Genomic DNA, 23,408 nt, shown 5'->3' with positions numbered 1-23,408 from the left:
AAAAAATGTTATTTGAAACTTGGAGTAATTTCAGTGGATTGGATTGAGTTAATTTTTCCTCAAGTACTAGGAAAGGTATTTTTAAGGAAATAAATATTACAGAGATAATGTTTGAACTACTTTAGAATGAACTTTTCAAATATAACTTACATGGATATTGTTTGTGCTAATTAAATATTAACTCACTATTTTTTGAAAACAGTTTCCCTTTTTGGTGTAAACCAGGATATATATGTTTTGCTAATTCATGCCAGCTTGTGTCTACTTTATTATCATTAATTACTCTTTTCTATAGTTCTCTTAACAGTGAACAGTTGCTTATAGGATTATAAGCTACTTTGGAATAAGATGGGGTTGTTTTTTTCTTTTTTAAACATTTTATTTATTTTAGAGAGAGTGTGTGCATGAGCAGAGGGAGGGGCAGAGGGAGAGAATCTCAAGCAGACTACCCATAGAGCACAGAGCCCGACAAGGGCTTGATCCCAGGACCCTAAGATCATGACCTGAGCCGAAATCAAGAGTCAGATGCTCAACCCTACTGAGCCACCCAGGCACCCCTGGAATAAGATAGTTTTAAAATTATTTTCTTAGTGGCATACCGCCTACGCTAAGCTATATGAACTCTTCTATGTTGATTTTCCTTAATGCTTTCAAGTTAATTTCATCTTAAAAATGGTTAATTAACAGGGTTTCTCAGCACACAGCTGGCATTTTGGGGCAGAATAGTTCTTCATTCTCATGCATTACAAGATTTTAGCATTCCTAACTCATGGTTCTAAGTACCAGTAGCACTGTCTCGTCATTGACAGTTGAAAAATGCTCCCATACTTTTCCAGATACCTAGTAGGAATTGATAACATTGAAAACTACTGATTATGTATAAGATTTAAATTTATTAGTTTAGATCAGTAAAGTATATTCTCCAGATTCATTTTTATAGTTTTTTTAATTTAAATTTAATTCATTAACATATGTTTTATTAGTTTCAGAGGTAGAATCTAGTGATTCATCAGTTGCATACAATACCCAGTGCTAATTTACATCAGGTGCCCTCACCCAGTTACCCCATCCCTCCAGCAACCCTGTTTGTTTCCCATAGTTAAGAGTCTCTTATGGTTTGTCTCCCTCTCTGATTTTGTCTGATTTTATTCTTCCCTCTCTTCCCTTATGATCATCTGTCTTGTTTAACTTGCACATTTGCGTGAAATCACATAATTGTCTTTCTCTGTCTGACTTATTTCACTTAGCATAATACCCTCTAGTTCCATCCACATCGTTGCAAATGGTTAAGATTTCATTTTTTTGATGACCAAGTAATATTCCAGTGTGTGTGTGTGTGTGTGTGTGTGTGTGTGTGTGTGTGTGTGTATTTTAATTTTCCCTTTGCTTCCTTCTAGTAATCCACCTAACTCCCAGCCTGCTTCATACCAGAGGCGACTTTTAGTTACTAGGTCTGGCAGGAAAATTAAAGGAAGAGGACCAAGGGTAGGTGATTCTTTTCCCAGAAATCTTAATATTGCATTTATCATAAATAATTTGAGTGTTTCTTAAATATTGTTTTATACATAACAAATATTTAGAGTAGATATGGATATTGAATTATGTTCTCTATTTTATTTATTATTTTTTTAAAGATTTTATTTATGTATTTGACAGAGAGAGACACAGCGAGAGAGGGAACACAAGCAGGGGGAGGGGGAGAGGGAGAAGCAGGCTTCCCGCTGAGCAGGGAGCCTGATGTGGGGCTCGATCCCAGGACCCTGGGATCATGACCTGAGCCGAAGGCAGATGCTTAATGACTGAGCCACCCAGGCGCCCCATGTTCTCTTTTCATAGTAACGTCTTTGTGTTGGTACTTCCAAACTGAAAATATATGGATGTTAATAGATTTTACATGTGCATGGTGTAAAATGAGATCAGCGTCTTTCTTGTGCTTCCTTGTTACTTCCTGACCATTATATCTCTTAATCTTTTTAAAAATTAACCCTGTTCCTGTATTTCATCCTCTTTACTGGATTCTCCCCATCCGAATATCTTGTGTCTTCAAAATTTTTTAGAAATGTGGCTCTACTTGGCATATTATTTCTTCACTTCTTACTCATTTCTAAACCATTTCAGTTCATCTTCTACCATTCTGCTGAAAATAGCACTTACCTATATGGTTGGCTATATGTCATAAAATCCAGTGGGTCCTTTCAGTCTTTGTCTTACTTAATCTCCCTCCTTGTAATACTCTTTCCACTTGCTTCTGTCCTGTTTTCTTTCTGTCTCTGGCCAGTCTATTTTGAATGTCCACTGCCAGTTCATACTCTTATACCTGGCCTTTAATAGAGTAGTACCTCAGGGTTCCAACTCTTCTTACTCTGCATATGGTCCTTGGGCAGTCTCATCACTCCCACAGCTTCAGTGGCTTACCTGTGTGTTGATAAGTATCAAATGCTCATCTGCTTTTCTGGTGCCAAGACTTACTTGACAGCCAGCTAGTTGCTTAACAGACACTTCACACTCAGTGTATATAATGTTGAGCATAAGCACTTCCTCTTCAGACCCCCTTTAGGTTCCTGCTCTCACTGATAGACACCCAACACCTGTGCAGTTACTTAAAGCCCAAGAATCATTTTATTTCTCTCCTTTCCTACCTTGTATATCTTATCCAGCACCAAAACCAAATCCCTTCATTTCAACCTTCTAAATACTTTGAAATCCATCTGCTTCTCAAGCTTCGCTCCCACCACCTTAATTCAGTTTACCTTTGTATATTCTCTGAACTATAAATGGCCTTCTCACTGTTCTCATGGCAGTTCTCAAACTTTTTCGTCTTAGAACTCTCTTTACGCTCTTTTTTTTTTCTTTTTAAATGTGGGGCTTGAACTCACAACCTTGAGATCAAGACCTGAGCTGAAATCAAGAAGTTGGACACTTGACTGAGCCACCCAGGTGCCCCAGAATCTCTTTACGCTTTTTTTTTTTCTTAAGATTTTATTTATTTGACAGACACAGCAAGAGAGGGAACACAAGCAGGGGGGAGTGGGAGAGGGAGAAGCAGGCTTCCCGCTGAGCAGGGAGCCTGATGCAGGGCTCGATCCCTGAGCCACCCAGGTGCCCTTCTCTTTACACTCTTAAAAGTTGCTGAGGATCCAAAGGAGCTTTTGTGATATGGGTTATATCCATCGATATTTATAGTTTTAGAAATTAAAACCAAGAACTATTTAAAATACAAGAATATATAAGCACACATTCCGTTAGCTATGAGAGCAAAGAGACTAAAACGTCATGTAGTCTGAAAAACTCCACTGTACAATAATGAAAGAGTGAAAGTGAAAAAGGCAAATAATATGATATAATGAAAATAGTTTTGACTTTACAGATCCCCTGAGTCTTGGGATCCCTAGAGTACAATTTGAGAATCACTGATAGAATTCTTCCTCAAAACAGCATCCAGAATGGTCTTTTTTTTTTTTAAGTTTTTTCTTTTTAAGATTTAAGACACACAGAGAAACAGTGAGAGAGGGAACACAAGCAGGGGGAGTGGGTGAGGGAGAAGCAGGCTTCCTGCCAAGCAAGAAGCCTGACGTGGGACTTGATCCCAGGACTCTGGGACCATGACCTGAGCCGAAAGCAGACGCTTAACGACTGAGCCACCCCAGGCGCCCCCAGAATGGTCATTTAAGAATGAAAATGTCATTCCTTTGCCATCGATTATAGGATAAATCCAAAGTTGTTACCATGGCCTATGAGACCTTATAAAATCTAGTCCTTGCTTACCTCATCAGTATTATCTAGTTATTACTTTCCCTGGAAGTTTTTTTTTGTTGTTGGCTTGTTTGTTTTTAAGATTTTATTTATTTATTTGTCAGAGAGCGAGACCGCACAAGTGGGGCGGACAGTGGCAGGCAGAGGGAGAAGCAGGCTCCCTGCTGAGGAAAGAGCCTGATGTGGGACTCGATCCCAGGACCCTGGGGTCATGACCTGAGCTGAAGGCAGACGCTTAACTGACTGAGCCACCCAGGCGTCCCTCCCTGGCAGTTTTTATCTTTAGCCATACTGATCTATCTTGTGGTCATTTCTAAAAAGTGCAATGTTTTTTCCTGTTTTGGGACCTTCAAATAAGATATTTCTTATGCTTCCCATATTCTTCCTTACCCATCCATCCTCACACTTCTACCTTCTTTTCCTTACTCTTGCCTATGTAACTCTTCATGCATGTTTGTTAGTTGTTAGTTTTTAATTATCATTTAACTTTCCCTGTACTAGGCCAGATCTCTGTTACATATTCTCTGAGCACCTTGTATTTCCTTTATGCTGATTCTAATTGTAACTGATTTGTGCTTGAGAATATCTGTGATTATATATCTATCTAGGGGTTCTCCTAGCCTTATAGAATTCAAGTTCCAAAAGAGCAAAATTGAGACATGCCTTGGCTCACTAATGTTTCTGCAACACATGGTAGAGTGGTTGGCCATTCCAAGAGCTGAGTAAATACTGGTTAAATAAATGAACATTATGCATTTACTCAGTTTTTCTCCTAATATGGGATATTTGCTTGGAAACATCAAGAATACATATTTCCAAATTGAAACTTGGCAACTTGTAAGGGTTCCTGTACCTGTTAGGGTCCAGTAGCATCACTTAAATAGGATAGTTCTGTGAAGAGGACATGGGTGGCTAGAGTCTGTGTGGGTAATGCTTTTTATTTGGAATTTATAGTATGAGTGAGTAAAGTATTTTTGCCTCACTGGGTTCATACCTGAAAATTAGGAAATCTTAGTTATTTTAGAGGGTATAGAAGTATAAGACATTTTATTTGAACCTAGAAATGTATAGGCTACAGCTATGATTGTAATGCTTTTATATTCTTAGGAGGTTAATATTTTTCCCATTTTATTTTTTTAAGCGTTACCGAACTCCTTCTAGATCCAGATCAAGGGATCGTTTCAGACGTAGTGAGACTCCTCCACATTGGAGGCAAGAGATGCAGAGAGCACAAAGAATGAGGGTATCAAGTGGTGAAAGATGGATCAAAGGGGATAAGTAAGATTTACCTATATTATTTCATATGTAGTGACAAGTATTTCGCTTTTTACTCTTGTACATAAAGTTCAATTTATAGCCATTTCAATTGTTTCTGAATATTTTTAAAAATACAGAATACCATTTTGGCTAATAATGGACATCATCCTTTTTCTAATAAAATTCCAAAAAGCTTTTTTTCTCCTTTATTTTAGGAGTGAGTTAAATGAAATAAAAGAAAATCAAAGAAGTCCAGTTAGAGTAAAAGAGAAAAAAGTAACTGATCACAGGCATGTGTCTGAGAGTCCAAACAGAAAAAGTGAAAAGGAAAAGAAAGTTAAAGACCACAAATCTAACAGCAAAGAGAGAGACATCAGAAGAAACTCAGAAAAGGATGATAAGTATAATAAAAACAAAGTGAAGAAAAGGGCCAAATCGAAAAGTAGGAGTAAGAGCAAAGAGAAATCCAAGAGTAAAGAAAGAGATCCGAAGCATAATAGACATGAAGAAAAGAGGGTGAGGTCAAGGAGTAAAGAAAGGGATCATGAGATTGTTAAAGAAAAAGAAAAGTCTGATTCTAAAGGAAAAGATCAGGAAAGGAGTAGAAGTAAAGAGAAGTCTAAACAGTTAGAATCAAAAAGTAACGAGCACGATCATAATAAAAGTAAGGAAAAGGATAGACGTGCCCAGTCTAGAAGTAGAGAACGGGATACCACTAAAGGCAAACACAGTTACAATAGTAGAACAAGGGACCGAAGCAGAAGCAGGGACAGGAGCAGAAGAGTGCGATCCAGAAGCCACGACCGAGACCGCAGCAGAAGCAAGGAGTACCATAGATACAGAGAACAAGAGTACAGGAGACGGGGAAGGTCCCGAAGCCGAGAGAGAAGGGCAACGCCGGGAAGATCAAGAAGTAAAGATAGAAGGAGGCGGAGGAGAGATTCACGGAGCTCAGACAGAGAGGAGAGTCAAAGCAGAAACAAAGAAAAACATAGAAACCAAGAAAGTAAGAGTTCACACAGAAAAGAAAATTCTGAGGGTGAGAAGAGAATGTACTCTAAAAATCGAGATCATAATAGCTCAAATAATAGGGAAAAAAAGGCTGATAGAGATCAAAGTCCGTTCTCAAAAATAAAACAAAGTAGTCAGGACAATGAATTAAAGTTCTCCACATTGAAAAATAAGGAGGATGAGAAGACCAGATCCTCAGTGGAAAAAGAAAACCAAAAATCAAAGGGTCAAGAAAATGACCACATACATGATAAAAATAAAAAATTTGATCATGAATCAAGCCCTGGAACAGATGAAGACAAAAGTGGATGAGTGAGTTGTGTAAACTTATTTCCATTCTGCTCAAATTTTAAGTTTTAGAGACTTGCTGATGAATCTCCTTTATGTTGTTTTCCTCTTTTCATTGTTTTTGGGTTTTATGTTTGTCTTTTTTTTTTTTTTAATGTGGACTTTATTGAGTTGATCTTTTGATAATCTGCAACCTGGATAATTTGTACTGCTAAAGTTTTAATAAACTTGAAATGAGAAAAACACTTTGGTGTAATACTGTGTGCTGTGTTTAACTATTTCATGTATGCATTTTTGTGTTGCAACAATCAGCCAATAGCAAATATGCTATTCTACATCCCACTTTGTGTGATTAGCCAGTTGAAAACAAGCATAACTGATTGTTGGAATACATTGTTACAGAAGCTTGTGTTTCTCATGATTAAAGTAACTTTAGAAGCCACTAGATAGAAGAAATCTTGTATAGATTTTCTGATTGCATTTAAGTAGAGGCTTGCAGCAGCAGCAGCTTTTAATTAACAGAAAAGCAGGATCCTAATAACTTGAGATCTTAAGTCATCACTTTTGATTTTATAGTAATTTGTGCTTTAAAAGTTATTTATATTGTACTGCCTATGTTATTCTTTATAATTCCACTCGTAGCTTGATGCATACTAATTTTTCCTGCCTAGTTTTATTTACTTAACTGTTTACAAAAATAGTTGAGTAATTTTTTCAGTTGATGTACTGATTGAGTTTGACTTGCTGTTATACAGCATCTGACAGGAACTGTACCTTGGAAGATCAGATTGTAATTCTCAATTCTATGTTGCTTTTGGTCTGGAGAGAGGAAATTTTTGCTTTGGGGAACATTGTTTTATAATTACTCTTACCTTTCTCTAAAATGAAGATATTTTTCTCACTAAAACATACCACTTGTGCAGGTCTTTAAGTCAGATTCTAAAAATTGTTAGTATTGACATACTAACTTCCAAGATTTCTCTTTGGCCACTGATCTATATAGAGTTGAGTGTTAATTCTGCATGGTTCTTGTTTTGGATTTGGTTTTTTAACTTGAGCTGACTTCTCTAACTCTCATAGTTGTGAGTTTCAAATGGCAAGAAAATGCATCTGTTCTATATATATCACAATAGGGTATAGCATGTTTATGACTCTGGTTTCTTTCTATTCAGATGGCTTTATACCATTACTGTTAACATTATTTAGCTTGGCATGTGCAACATTGCCACGTAGAGTAGAGTAGAAAGTTGCAAAATTTGATAGCTTACAGAGTTAAACAGTAAAAGATACCCAAAGTCCATTTAGAATTTTGTGTGTTGTATATTGCTATTTTTGTGATGTGTGGCCTTTTTTTCTGTAATTTCTCTTCTAAATAAAATATTGAACATCCAGCAAACACAAAACCTGCCTCATTTGAGAAGAAATTTCAGAATTCCAATTAATAGTAGCCTTTAGAGTGTTTTGTACTTTCATATTTGTCAATGTAGTATCAACTCTTACCAAGGTAGCTTTTTGGTAAACCCAGTAACTACTCAGTGCTATTTGTACTGAGCAAAGCAGTGCTTAACATAATACTTCCCATTAATGATTAATACAGTAATGAACATTTGGCATTGTGGTAGCTGTTTGCATAACAAATAATAGGTAATGATTATAAGATTGTTTGGAATATCTTGAAGCAAATAATCCACAATGAAGTCTTTCTAAATTTTTTTTCCTGATGATAAAAGTGATAGATGTTTATGATAATCTGGGGTGATTGATTCCTTAGAGACTTGACCACAGACCTACTTTAGGGATGATTGAGTCTTGAGTTCCCAAGCTATATAATCTGTTACATATTTTAAATTAGTTATTGTCTTTAAATTCAGTAAATTGCATTTTTAAAATATCTGTTATAAACTATTTGAGCTTCAAGGTGCTATTTAAGAAAGGTTTTCTAATAACAATTAAAAAAAAAACCCATGCTAGGTAAAAATACATGTTGTCTGATCACAGAGCTGTATCTAGTAAGAATTATAGGCAAGTAACCATAGGGAAAAAATTTTAGCAATTTCTGTAAGTAGTGTTCTCCTGTTCTGGTTATCAAAAGAGCAACTCCATGCTAAGCATTTATAGACATTTAAAAACTTAGTTTTTATAGTAGAACAGATATGGTGAAGAAATTGAGATGAAAGATGACAATCAGATTTTATTTTCAGAATAAAAACATTTAGAAAATAATTAAACAGCATTAACTGTACCTCGTCTGCCTTTGTATCTGAATAGCACATAGCTCAAACAGTCCTTTTATTGCATTTTTAATAGTTGTGCCACCTTTAGCTTTTACTTTGAATATACTCCTTCCTGAAAGCTGGCTCTTTCCTGTCAAATTGATTTTATAGTTAAGTCTGAGCTTACAGTTTACCTCAAACTATCTTTGACTTCATATCCTCTAAAGATATTTAATTGGTTTATTTTATTGTTTGGCAATATCTGAGAATTTTTTTTCATGATTATTTCATTCTTTTTTGGGGGTAAACCATCTGCCACAAATTGACACAACAGAGATTAATGTTGATGAGCAGTAGAGAATCTACTGGGTTGCTTCAAAATATTTTTAAATTACAGTTAATGAGTTCATAGAGCATTGTAATTTCTAATAGAGTTCCTTAAAGCCCTCACAGAAGTTTCAAAGAATTTGATAAATCTATCTTTGCACAAGTGTGATACTGATTCGTATTGGCTTTGCTGAATGGCCTTTGATTCTTGTACCCAGTGAAAGGTATGAAACTGAAAAGTAAACATTTCTTAATATTATGGACAGGAACACATTGGGTTTCTGGTATTTTGAGTAATGATATTAAAGGACAACTCTAATTTGTTTTCAAGTTAGTATATGGAAAAGTTAGGGGTTTTTTTAGTAGCTCACTATGCTTTTTAGTCCAGGTGGCAGTTGTTTTTCATCACACTTTGAACCTTTTATAGTGAATTTCTATAGAAACTTGTTCCCTTTCCCTTCACTGGAAGGTACTTTAAATATACACCATATATATAGTTGATTGATATAAAGAAATATAAAATGGGTATTTTCCTGTCTTCTTTCGGTCATGTTTACTATAATTATTCAGTTTAGTATTCGTACATTTACAGTTGAATAAACTCCAAGGATTGTAGATTTATAACCTGTTTATTGTGAAAAGATATGTTTTGTTACAATACTCGTTTTAAAAATTGATAAACTCCAGGAAGGGCAGCATTGGTTGACACCTGCCCATAGCGGGTTTCCCAGCTGCCTTTAAAGGATTCAGACAAATGCAAACGCTGGCCTGTGGTGTAACACAAGAAGTAAATATTAAAAGAAAAATCACATAAATAAAAATCCATCAGCAAGGTTGGAGAAGGGAGTTGTTGAGGGGTTTTGTTTGTTTTTAAGTATAGGAAGAAATTGTGCGGTTAAGTTGTGTTTCTGGTTTTTCTTTTTCTTTTTTTTTTTTTTTTTAAGCAAATGCCTGTGTTACCAAAAGCCCTTGCTGTATATTTTGTTTCTGTTTTGTGTGTTTCTAGTACTTTGAAGGATTGATAAATGAATTGGTTATTTGTATGTGGGGATGTTAAAAGTTGTGGCTGCTCTCTTTGTGGAAGGGAAAAATTCAAGTGAAGTTAATGCACTTCTTTTCCTAGCTCAAAAGTCACTGTGATGTATATTTTTTTAATGAAATTTAGGAATAAAGCTGTTGTCACAATTGTATTAGTTTCAAAATGCTGCTTCTCTTATTAGTCTAGTAACTGTTAAAACTGTTTTCTGCAAACTGCATTTTACAGAATTTAAATTCTGAAACTATCAACTTTTATAGTTAAACATTGTATTAAATAAACTATAACAGTTTGTTTTGTATTTTTAAAATTACTGTTGTATTAGTTATTCAACCTTTATTTTTATTAAAAGCTAAATAATGAAGATAAATCAACTAAAATATACTTTTATTTTACCCATGGGGATATAGAATTTGTATTAGGAAAAACTGAGCAAAGAGTTTAACAGTACTGAGCTTCTTTAGGAATTTAGTCGCAGTGATGATTTCCAGAAGGTTTGGAGATAAATTCTAGTGTAAATGTTTAATCATAATGTTTCAGATTACAGTGTGTCTTTTGCCTCAGCAAACTTAAGGTTAGATTTGGAATTTGCATTACTGTCTACTGGAATGCTACCATTTGCTTTTTAATTCCTCCAAATTTCTCAGCATTGGGAACATTGTATTATATCCTGTGCCTGCCAGTTTTAATATAACACTTGACATTGTAAAGCCATATAGATGTTAATTGACTCGTAAAACAAATCGTTTAGTTTTTGTTCCTTGTTTGGTTTCATTTTTATTTAAATTAGATATATTTAGGGAAAATGCACCAACTTGAAAGTTAGTCACTGAAAATATATATGGTTAGATAAAAATGGTCTGACCATTCAGTGGTTTATATGTGTTAAGAGGTATTAAATTCTTGAATTCTGGAGTGTTTTTAAATGCTTTATTTAGCCAGAAGAATATGTAAAATGTGAGTGCTTCATATGGACTGTGTAAATTAATTGTGTATTAAAATACTTTTAGTATCAATTTGTTTTTTCTATTTTCATTGCTTTTTAGGCTTCCTTCTTAAACATATTTCCCAACCTAATACCGGTATTTCCTTTTTATTTTTAAGTGCTGATTGATAATTTTTACACCTTTCCCCCCTCAATACCCAAATACATATCTTAGCCACACATTTATTTTTTAAAGGACTAATTTTATTAAAAAGATTTTATTTATTTGAGAGAGAAAGCACAAGTGGGTTGGGGGGAGGGCAGAGGAGAGGGATAAACAGACTCCCCGCTGAGCAGGGAGCCCAATGCGGGCCTCAATCCCAGGACCCTGGGATCACAGCCTGAGTCAAAGGCAGGTGCTTAACCGACTGAAGCCACCCAGGCGCCCTTAGCCACATTTTAGCTGTGGATTTCTTATCCTATTGGCAGATTACAACAGTTGTGTTTCCACTGTTCCGAGTGCCTTGCAACTCAGTTTTTGTCACTCAATTGTTTTGTGATTAATTTTTAAGACTTTGCATAGTCCTTTTGTTTTTAAAATGTGCTTAACTCTAGTAGACCAGCCCAGTTGAAAGTAATACGATGAAACTGTTTACATAAGGGAAGAAAACTAGTAATGTCTAATGTTTTATGTTCTTCACTGGGATAAGTTCGTTATAAAACATTTATGAAATTAACCATTTTGTAGAAACATGTTTCCTGTGTTGTAATGTGAAGATAGCTTCATCCAAAACTAGTAATCACCCCCAAATGTACAGTACTTTCTTAAACAATTTAAAGAAGAAGATACGTGGCAGAGGTTCCCTGACTTTATTAGTTCATTGAGCCTTTGCATCTAGGTAACTTTTAAAATGGTGGCAACCCTAGGCCAAAAGAACTACTGAACAATTTAGTAGCCCTGTGAAAAAGGAAAATACCTGTATTTTGCTCTTAAACACATTCACCAATGGGATAATATGTGAAACTTAGTCATTGTACAACTCAAACCTTTGAGTCACCTGTGTATACCTGTGTATCAAATTGCTCATATAACTACTTGTAGAAAAATTACTTCAACTAACTCGAAAACAGTAATTTACACAAGTCTAGCAAGATGCACTCTACAAAATAAACCACAAGTCATAAACTAATCCTTTTGTTAGCAATAATATTGGTAGTGTTTGAAACTAAAAAGTATTGAAATAAATTTCTGCTGAAGAGAAAAATACAATGCAATATTCAACTGTAAAAAGGAACAAGTACTGATAATGGTATAAGATGGATGAAACCTGAAAATAGCTAAGTGAAATAGGCCAGACACAAAAGGCCACAGTATGATTCCATATAATTATATGAAATACCCAAAATAGGCAAATCCATAGAGACAAAGTTGCCAGAGGCTGTGGAAAGGGAGGGGAAGTGGGAGGTGACTGCTTAGGTACAGGGTTTCCCTTTGGAGCAATGAAACATTCTGGAACCGGATATGGTAATGTTTGTACAATATTACAGCTATACTTGTAGCATTAAGTACGTATTTTTAAAGACTAAAATTACACTTTGTTGTGTATGTATTATCAAAGGGATTAAACTTTGGTAGTGAAGAATCTATTAGAACAGATGTAATTGCACTTAGATGAAAAGCAGCTTTATTAACAAATTATAAGCATAAAATTCACTTATTTGTAGCTCATATTAGCTACAACTTAGTCTTCTCAATCTTAAACTTTTTTCTACCATGTAAAACCTAGCTTTCCCTTAGACTTTTGAAAATTACTATATTTTGATCCCTGAGAGTTATAGAAAGGGAGCTGGACTCCGGTGCCATCATTTGCCTGATAACTGGGTCTTAATCCACCTCTGTTCACAAAAACTGGTCCACAGCCACCTCCATGTCCTTCCTGTACAGCTTTTACAAGAGGATAAATATATTTATTTGTTGATTCAGACTCAAGTTGAATTACTTCTCTGGCATAATCTTGAAATTCCTTCTCCTTTTCAGCCACAAGAGCTTCAGTAAGTCTGCAATACTCTAATTCTGCTTGCTTTTCTTGCTTTCTGTTAAATTTATTTTTGGCCTATTTGGGAAAGAAAGAAAATGCAATTTCATATTGGTAAGATCAATTTTCTAAATATACGTAGTATTTGAAGTTGTAGATAGAATTTTCTAAACTCGCTGATAGGTGACAAGCTCTGAATTAACAACTACAATTGATCCTTGAACAACACAGGGGTTAGGGATGCCATCCCCTGGCACAGTAAAGAATTCATGGATAACTTTTGATTCTGCAAAACTTCTAATAGCTTCCTGTTGACCAGAAGCCTTACTGATACATAAAGTTGACACATTTTGGATGCATATATGTATTACATGCTGCGTTCTTAAAATAATGTCGTTTTCTTAATTTGGGGTGGGTGTATTTCTAGGTTATGTGGTTCATCTCCAGGTTTTTTTCAAATGGTAGCAAATCTCCAAAAAATTTTCCAATGTATATATTGAAAAATATCCATGTGTAAGTGGACCCCCAAAGTTCAAACCTGTATTGTCCAAGGGGCACCTGTATATACTATAATTTCAGAAACTCCCATGCTTCTCACAATAGTATGCTCAAAGCAGTGGCTCAGTGAAACGATAGTCTTATGCAATAACATATCTTCAAACAAACAATATAACAAAGTAGTTAAAAGCATGAACTTTAGGTAAAAATTAAATGAGTTTAGAATCCTGTTTCTACCATTTATAAAAATGTGTACTTTGGCAGGTATAGAAAACTTACCGATCACTGCCTCCAACCCTTCCACTTTTTTTTTTGAAGATTTTATTTATTTGACAGAGACACAGAGAGAGAGGGAACACAAGCGGGGGGAGTGGGAGAGGGAGAAGCAGGCTTCCCGCAGAGCAGGACCCTGGGATCACGACCGAGCCACCCAGGCACCCCCCCCTTTTTTAAAAATCTCTACACAATGTGGGGCTCAAACTCACCACCCTGAGATCAAGAGTTGCATATTCTTCAACTGAGCCAGCCAGATGCCCTTCCCCCATCTACTATTCTGAAAGAACTCACTGAAATCCACTGTTCTAAGTCAGCCCAATATACCATGTGACCCAGCCAAATAAGATTAAATCAGCAGTGAATATCTGAATGAAATTAAACCAATTACATTTTCTTTTCCCAGGAACTTGAATTTGTAACAAGTGACATTTATCAGTGTAGGTTGGTTGATCTGGAACTGGTTGGAGTACTCTTAAGTGATTTACCAAAAGCCAATTTATATCTCATAATTTTTTTCTTTTAACTCTTTATATTTGCAGAAATATTGTTCTTTTAACTGATTTTATGAGGTGATTTTAATGAAGTCTGATTGACAACTTTTTGTCTTAGCAGCATTTTAAGAAATGCTGAGTTTGAGTTTGTAAAAAATTGAGTGATTTTGTCTACTTATGAATATAATATTTATGAAAATATTTTCCTAAATCAGTAACCAGCACTTAAGTATAAAAGAGCCCAAACCTGATAACTACTGTACACTGAAATTTATAAATAAATAGAGCAACCATACCATACTAAATTCAAAATTAAAGTTTATGTGCTAAAAGGATTATGTGCTATTTGTTGAATCGGTGATACAATATCAGGAGTTTGAAAAAGTAGAAAATGCCCTTCAAAAAGATTGAGAAAATCAGAAAAAGCTAAAACCACTCTCATAAAAGGTAAAATGCTATAATTTGGGAACTTAAAGAGCAACTAGGATATGTTTCTTTGATAGCAATTTGTGAAAAGATATTAAGGAAGCAAGGAGAAACATCTCAAGTACAGAAAGGAAGTGACAAGGGAAGGAAAGGATTAGTATAATGGATCATATGATTGATGCCTCAATTTTGATTGCATTAAGCATAAGTAGATTTATAAAGAAACTTTTAAAATATTGTTTTAAATTCCGGGGCGCCTGGGTGGCTCAGTTGGTTAAGCAACTGCCTTCGGCTCAGGTCATGATCCTGGAGTCCCGGGATTGAGTCCCACATCGGGCTCCCTGCTCAGCAGGGAGTCTGCTTCTCCCTCTGACCCTCTTCCCTCTCATGCTCTCTGTCTCTCGTTCTCTCTCTCTCAAATAAATAAATAAAAATCTTTAAAAATATATTGTTTTAAATTCCTAAAAATTGTAACAGATGGGGGGAAATAACAAGCATCTTTAGGAGATGCTAATTATTTTGAATACTGGAAGATAAAGGGAGGGGATCAAGTATTTATTCTGTCTTTTCTTTAAAAACTGTACCTCAGGGAAACGAAATTGTTGATCATGAAAAGTTCTTTGAAGACTTGAGCAAATGAGTAAGAAGAAATGAAAGACTATCAATATCTTGCCACCTCATGAACTGAGAGATCTAGGCAATAGTCATCAAAGGCTGTTCATGTCACAGAAAGTGACAACGTCACCATGTGCCTTCTGATGGAAGTATACAACACCATGTAAGACTAATTTTCACCAAAGATTTGAACCTGAATCTGACCTCAACTAGATTTTACCTGAAACGCAGGAAACAAACTACACAACAGGGGTTCAACCATAAAAATCTGACTGTAGTAATTCTAAAAGACAAACCCTGTAAACCAGTAAAACCCCTCAACAAATAAATTGGAAAACAATAAAAGACAAGAAGGGAGAACTTAAGAAGAGAGGGGTGGAGGAGGAGTGTTAGATAAGAGACTTGAAAGACATACAACCAAATAGAATATATGGACCTTATTTGATCCTGATTAAAACAAACTAAGGGGTGCCTGGCTGGCTTAGTCCATAAAGCATGTGACTTCTGATCTCAGGGTCTTGAGTTCAAGTCCCACATTGGGCATGGAGTCTACTTAAAAAATTTTTTTAAAAACCAACAAACTAAAAAAAATACGAGATAATTTAAAGGAAATTTAAAGACTGAACATTAATTGGTTTAGATGTAATAATGGAATTGTGATTATGTAAATTTGTAAAGAGTCCCTGAGTTTTGAGAGATATATACTGCATTGATAAAAAGATACCTGGGATTTGCTTCAAAATAATATGGCAGATCCTACTTCTGGCAATGGCTACATGAGGAGGTTGGTCATTTCCCCTCTATAAAAACAAGTTTAAATTCTCATTTCAAAGCACTATTAAATGATCATGTATAAGCAACCACTTGAGAAATGTGTTTTCATGAAAAACTGCTACTAAATCAGGTAAGAACTGCAAGCTTTTCTGGGGGATATTGCTATCCCTCCAGCTCCTCCAGCTCAGGTGGTGAAAACTTGCAGATTTGCTGGACAATGATGACAGATTCCATTTGGATTGAGTAGCAAAGCAGCTAGAAATTTAAGGGGGAGATTCTGGAAGTGAGATAGGCATAGAAGGGCTGAAATAATAAACTCTATGGACATCCTTGTCTCATTGATAAACTACACATTCACACAAGAGACCCCAGGGAGCTTAGCAAAAATTAAAAGCCTGGGGGAAATTGTGAATTTGCTGTTCTTAGGAATAACATCCTCAACCCACACATAGCTTGTGCGGCAGGGATAAAAGCATCACTGTCTTAACATCACTGAACTGAACGTAAACTCCACCCACATTACTGGTTGACTGTCAAACTGTCAATCTGCTGAAAACCAAAAGTAAAGAAATTGTTGAAACCAGCAAGAGAAAAATGATGCATCACATTCAGGGGACCAACAATATGATTAACAGCAGATTGCTAATGATAAACAATGAAGGCCAAAGATGATGGAACAATATATTCAAAGGGCTGGGAAAGAATGATATCCAGTAATTCTATACTCAATGAAATGAAGACAAAGACATTTCCACAAACACATAAATAATTTATTGCTAACCCACCTGCACTATAAAACATGCTAATGGAAGTCTTCAGGCTGAAGAGAAATGGCCAAGAAACATGAAAAGATGCTCAATATCACTCATCACTAGGGAAATGCAAATGAAAACCACAAGTGAAACCCACTTCAAACCTATTACGATGGCTATTATAAACAACAACAAAACCATCAACAACAAACCCAGAACAGAACAAATATTGAGTATTCAGAGAAATTGAAACCCTTGAATATTGCTGGTGGGAATGTTAAGTGGTATAGCTTTATAGAAAACAGTATGGTCATTCAAGGGGCACCTGGGCAGCTCAGTCGGTTAAGTGTCTGACTCTTGATTTCAGCTCAGGTCATGATCTCAGGGTTGTGGGATTGAGCCCTAGGTAGAGCTCCATGTCCAGTGTGGAATCTGCTTGGGATCCTCTCTCTCCCTCTGCCCCTCCCCCCACTTGTACTCTCTTTCTCTCTCAAAATAAATAAAATCTTTAAAAAAATAGTACAGTGGTTCTTAAAAAAGTTAAACCTAGAATTACCATATGATCTGGCAATTCTATTTCTGTGTATAAAAACAAGCAGGACTCAACAGACACTTGCATACCAATATCCACAGAAGTATTATTCACAATAGCCAAAAGATGGAAACAGCTCAAATGTCCATGGATGGATGGATGTATAAACAGAATGGGGTATATACATACAATGGAATATTATTCAGCCTTAATAAAAAGAGGAAATTCTGACACATGCTGCAACATGGATGAGTCTTGAAGACATTAGTAAAATAATACAGATACAAAAAGACAAATATGATTCCACTAACATGAGGTACCTGGAATATTCAAATTCATAGAAACAGAAAGTAGAATAGTGGTCACCAGGGACTGGGGGAATGGGGGAATGAAAAGGTACAGAATTGCAGTGTAGGATAATGAAAAAGTTATGGAGATGGATAGTGGTGAGAGTAAATGCACTTAATGGCCCTGAACTGGTACACTGAAAAACGGTTAAAATGGCAAATTTTATGTTATGTATATTCTACCACATTAAAAAAAAATGTTAAAACACAATAATAAAACAAACAACCCAGGGTACTTGGGTGGTTAACTCGCCTTCAGCTCAGGACATGATCCCAGGGTTCTGGGATGGAGCCCCACATCAAACTCCCTGCTCAGCGGGGAGTCTGCTTCTTTCTCTCCCTCTGCTGTTCCCTCTGCTTGTGCTCTCTCTCTCTCAAATAAATAAAATTTTAAAAAACCCAACCAACTCAAATGAATAAATGGCAAAAGATCTGAATACATACTTCATAAAAGAAGGCACACAAATGTCTATAAAGGACATGAAAAGATCTTCAAAATCTTTAGTCATTAGAGAAATGCAAAACAACCCCATGAGATATCACTATGCTAGAAATAGTTCAAATTAAAGGATAACAAAAGCAAGTGTTGATGAGGATGTGGAACAGTTTGTCCTTGCATATGTTGCTGGTAGGAATGGAAAATGGTATAGCCATTTTGGAAAACAGATTTAAGTCATAAATGATTGGATGCCAGGTCCTCTATATGTGTTCTAAAATCTCTGGCACCCCTATCACCCCAACTCTGAAACCTATGAGATCCCAATCAACATAATCTCTGGCCTATAGTTATAAAGAGGGGGAAAAAAGTAAAATGAAGAAGATAAGCATCATGGCCTGCTGTATGCAATTGCATTTTCTTTAATATTTACTAAAGCACAATAGACACTGAAGAAGGATAAATATTTGTGCAAAAGACATAAACCTAGTATGGGAACTTCAATACCTATAAAAAGAGAAATTAACTTCACATTTTTTATGTATTTTATTATGTCATATCCATAATGATCATTTGATCTTATTTGACAGATGAAACCACTCGGGAAACAGAAAACTAGCATCAACTCTACATTACATATTTACTGTTAAAATAAGTATAAACATTTAAGAATAATTACCATTTGCTGAATATGGGCATCTCGAACTTCTTGTCGTTCTTTATCAGCTTTGCGTTTTTTCTCCTTTTCATGCTCCTGGAAAATCCGATCTGCTTTCAGGATAGCCAGCAATTGTTCTTTATCCTCTAGTTTCCTCTGTCTTTCTTCTTCCTCTTTATTTTTCATCTAGATGTTAAAAAGCAAAGGGAAACAATTTTTTTTTTTTTTTAATCAACCAGTGCTCTCTAATAAAGCACAGTTAGAAAGCTCCAAGCAGAAAGCCTGGAGCAATACAGGGGCAGAAGTTACAGGTACCTGGGCTGATTCCCACATGATCAGTTTACTTTGGTTTTGTTCTATTTCCCAAATAACAGGAAACACACAATGAAAACTTGAGTGATACTGGTTTAAAAAATAAAATACAAGAACAGAATAGCAAGATCTTCTCAAGGTAGGGGAATATTTGTAGGTAAAAAATTTACTGCTATAATGTTTATAAACTATCCAAATTAAATGTTACGACAGTCAATTATGTAGGAGATAAGGATTATCTGAAGGATTAAGAAATACAGAAATGGGTAATTTTTATTTGGTTAGTCTTAAAAACACTCAAATGTATATTAAGTGAATAACAATTTTTGCACTTCAGATGGTTCTGAAACAGAAGAGATTATTTTGTGTCTATCAATATCTTATTTGTAATTGATTATCATGTGATCTTCTGTTAGAAATTAAACATGGTCTGATTTCAAGAATATAGGAAGATAACTCATACATTGTTTTTCAAATCTTTGCTAGTTTTTTGTCAGAGAGGGAGAGGGAATGGAAACTACAGTGGAAAGGACTTAAAAATTTTTTTTAATTTTTATTTGTCGTAATTGAATTGCTTACCACAACAGCTCTATATTCTGCAATCGCTTTTAATTCTGCTTTGTTTTTTTCATATTTTTCTTTTTCTCTTTTTTCCCATTCAGCCTCAGCTTCTGCAGTATCTCTAGCAATAATCAAATCTTCATTGTCAAGTTTCTCTTTTATCAGTTCACTCAGCACGTTATTTATTCTTTCTCTCCTTTCTTCCATTAGCCTATAACAAAATAACCATCACTTGTTAAATCTTCATGAATAGATTTGTTATGGAGCCAATATAATTTCATTAGAAATCAGATATTTTAGGGGCACCTGGGTGGCTCAGTCAGTTAATCAGCTACCTTCGGCTCAGGTCATGATCCCAGAGGTCCCAGGATCAAGCCCCACATCGGGCTCCTTGCTCAGCTGACAGCCTGCTTCTCCCTCTCCCTCTCCCTCTGCCTGCCACTCTGTCTACTTGTGTTCTCTCTCTATTTCTCTGTCAAATAAATAAAATCTTAAAAAAAAATCAGATAATTTATAGTTTTTTACAAAACTGAAAGGAGCCCCAATGCTCCTTATATGTACTGATTATTTTAAGTGGAAACTATTTTTAATACTTTTATTTTTAGAATACAGCATATTTTAAAGTAATACATTTAATATCTTGTGTACATGCGTGTGTATGCGTGCATGCATGTAGGAAATAAAGTATTAAAATTCTCACAATGAAAAAATTTTCAAAATACTTAATCGGATACCCTGCTTACTCTAACATTGGAGGCTTAGGTTATAAAATAAATCAACAGCCTTTCTTTAAATGAAACCTCAAAAATATCTAGTAAAAGTTACCAAATCCTGAATAAATCCATCCTCTTACTATATAGTCTGTTTATAATTTATTCATAGCACTTTATTGACTTCATCTATTTATATGAAGGTAGACAACGTCCTTTTACACTATGAGATTCCTGAGCTCAGAGAATGGGTAAGTCCTCTCTCCAGTTCAGAGCCAAGCATGGTGACTGGCACATCATTAACCATAACTAGGTATTTGTTAAAGGAATAGGGGCATTTTCATTTAGGATTGGGCAAAAAATACTTTCAAATTTAGATGTGACAGATTCACTAATTTATGGAATGAATTTGCAAAGCAATGTGGGAGAAATGATAAGAAAGGACACAGTGCAGGGCGCCTGGGTGGCTCAGTTGGTTAAGAAAGGACACAGTGCATATCCCAAGGAAATTACAGTCTAAAGTGGAGAAAAGACATTTAAGCAAATAACAATACATGGCAAAGGGTGATACATGCCAATGAGAAAGCTAGAAAGTGATATAGGCAGATGAGTAAAAAGGAAGGCTTCATGGGAAAGGTGACATTGCATCTAGACTTTCAAGAACAATATTCTAAACACTTTTATTGATTGCCTACTATGTTCCAGACATTATTCCAGGTGCTGGGGATATAATAGTAAACAAAAAGATTAAAAATCTCTGTTCTTCTAGAACTTTCATTACAGCTGGGGTAGAGGGATAGTGAACAAAGTAAATAATTAAAATGGTGTTATATCACGCAATGAGGAAAAAGTAAGCAATTAAACAGATAAGCAATGTGGGGGGCGGGGCTGTAATTTTAATTAAGGTAGTCAGGGAAGGCCTCACTGAGAAGGCAACATCTGAGTAATGATCCTTTTGAAAGAGTTTAGGGAGCTCAGCATTCCCCAGAGAGGGTACAGGAGAAGTCCAGTGTGAGTGATGAGGAGGCAAAGAAGGAGAGAATAGTACAAGATAAAGTCCAAGAGATGAGGCTGGGGTCAGCTGGGAATTAGGATGACGGAGAGCCTTATGGGCCTTAGTAAATACTCTACAGATGATATAAAGCCATTGGAACGCTCTGCACAAGGCAAAAGTGGAATGTAGACAGAAACACAGTGTACTGAAACTGGCCTCCTCTCTCTGACCTCATCCCAAACTTATCACTAAGGTAAGCAATGACCTCCATATCTGACATTTCATTTTTCAAATCTCATTAAGGGGCACCTGAGTGGCACAATCAGTTAAGTGTCCACCTCTTGGTTTCTGCTCACATTGTGATCTCAGGGTCATGAGATCAAGCTCCCTGTTGGGCTCCACACTCAGTGCAGTCTTCTTAAGACTCTCCCTCCCTGTGCCCCCCCACTCTCTCTAAAATAAATACATAAATCTTTAAAAATCTCATATAATCCCTCTATTGATCTAACATCAATGGCTGCTCACCTTCATTTCTTACCTACTCACCACAGGTGAGCTCAGCTGTATCCACAGTTCCAACTACCACTTATATATCAATGGCTCACAAAGCTATTTCTAGCTCATATCCCTCCCCTACAGCAGAGATTTCACTATTTCCAACCGACCACCAGATAGATGTCCTTGATATTCCAAGGGAAACCTAACTCTGAAATCATCATGTCACTAAATGCCCTAGTTATATATAATGACTTACTCTTTTTTTTAAAGATTTTTTTTAAAGATTTTATTTCTTTATTTGTGAGAGAGAGTGCACAAGCAGAGGGAGAAGCAGGCTCCCCGCAGAGCAGGGAGCCCGATGCGGGGCTCGATCCCAGGACCCTGGGATCATGACCTGAGCCGAAGGCAGACGCTTAACCGACTGAGCCACCCAGGCATCCCAAAACATTTAATTTATTTATTTATGTGAGAGAGAGAGAGAGAGAGTGAGAGGCAGAGGGAGAAGCAGGCTCTCCAGGACCCCAGGATCACGACCTGAGCCAAAGGCAGACACTTAACCGACTGAGCCAGCCAGATGCCCTATAATGACTTATTCTTAAAAACTCCTCTCATATCACAACTTCTGATTTATAATAATTTCAGATAGTACTTTATTAATTATATGAATTACTTTTAAAAGCTTACCTGTGTGTTTCAGCTTCTTTTTCTTTCCCTATTTGTGTAAGACGCTTTTTTGCTTTGATAAATTTTCTAATCTTTTCATCTTCCTCCTCTTGCTGCTGCTGTTCTACAGCTTTGATGATATTTTTGTCATTCATATGTTCCTTGGGGGAAAAAACTGTGTATTATCACAAAGAAAAATATCTTTCAACATATGAATATCTAATAAGAACTTATCAAATGGTCCAAGTTATTTCTCTCTTGGGAATTTATCCTAAAGAAACAATCAGAGATACGCATTAAGCTTTATGTACCATGTACTTTATCCCAAAGTTATTTATAAGAGTGAAAAATTGGAAACCTCTAAATCTTTAATAATGAAGAAACGGTTAAATTATACTCTCAATGATATGGGAAGATACAAATAATATAATGGGTAAGTGGGGGGAAAGGAGAATATAAAATACTACACAGCAAATTTCAGTTTTGCAAACATATATGGGTACAAGTTTATAATCTATATACTATTGGAAGAAATATATCAAATGTTAATAGTTATCTCTGGGGTATGAGATTATATATGTGACTTTTCATCTTAATGCTTTTCTGTATTTCCTTTCAAATATCTCATTTCTTTAAAATATGTAATTAAAAATAATTCTAGGGGAGCCTTGGTGGCTCAGTCAGTTAGGCAGGTTTCGGTTTCGGCGGGGGTCATGATCTCAGGGTTGTGAGATCGAGCCTCACATTGGGCTCCATACTCAGCAAGGAGTCTGCCTGAGATGCTCTTCCTCTCCCTCTGCCCACCCGCTTCTGCCCCTCCCTGTGCTTTCTCTCTCTCTCTCTCAAATAAATAAATAAGGGGCACCTGGGTGGCTCAGTTAACTGTCTGCCTTTGGCTCAGGTCAAGATCTCAGGGTCCTGGGATCAAGCCCAGGTCAGGCTCCCTGCTCAGAAGGCAGTCTGCTTCTCCCTCTGCCCCTCCCCTCACTTGCGCGCGCTCTCTCTCTCTCTCATAAATA

General features: G+C 36.0%; 2 protein-coding genes across 9 annotated transcripts in view; one reads left to right on the top strand and one right to left on the bottom strand.

Moving 5' to 3' along the window:
* Positions 1 to 10,901, top strand: part of PPIG (peptidylprolyl isomerase G) — a 51,171-nt gene extending 40,270 nt beyond the window's left edge. For all 8 annotated transcript variants that reach the window (XM_028123829.2, XM_028123857.2, XM_028123841.2 and 5 more), the window contains 3 exons: positions 1,398 to 1,485; positions 4,895 to 5,031; positions 5,226 to 10,901. In XM_028123829.2, the coding sequence (XP_027979630.1) occupies positions 1,398 to 1,485; positions 4,895 to 5,031; positions 5,226 to 6,333 (1,333 nt within the window). In that variant the 3' untranslated portion in view covers positions 6,334 to 10,901. The remainder of the gene's footprint in view (positions 1 to 1,397; positions 1,486 to 4,894; positions 5,032 to 5,225) is intronic.
* Positions 10,902 to 12,579: 1,678 nt separating this feature from the next.
* CFAP210 (cilia and flagella associated protein 210) overlaps positions 12,580 to 23,408 on the bottom strand; it is a 33,570-nt gene continuing 22,741 nt past the window's right edge. The window contains exons 6-9 of the mRNA XM_028124250.2: positions 22,411 to 22,550; positions 19,543 to 19,735; positions 18,673 to 18,837; positions 12,580 to 12,924 (exon numbers count right to left, since the gene is read on the bottom strand). Coding sequence (XP_027980051.2) covers positions 12,580 to 12,924; positions 18,673 to 18,837; positions 19,543 to 19,735; positions 22,411 to 22,550 — 843 coding nt within the window. The remainder of the gene's footprint in view (positions 12,925 to 18,672; positions 18,838 to 19,542; positions 19,736 to 22,410; positions 22,551 to 23,408) is intronic.

The sequence above is a fragment of the Eumetopias jubatus genome, unplaced genomic scaffold (assembly GCF_037043125.1).
Source record: "Eumetopias jubatus isolate StellerSeaLion01/CBP00866 unplaced genomic scaffold, mEumJub1_p1.0 scaffold_3, whole genome shotgun sequence".
Classification (NCBI taxonomy): domain Eukaryota; kingdom Metazoa; phylum Chordata; class Mammalia; order Carnivora; family Otariidae; genus Eumetopias; species Eumetopias jubatus.
Note: the sequence above shows the minus strand (reverse complement) of the source record. Positions and strands in the feature narration are given on the sequence as shown.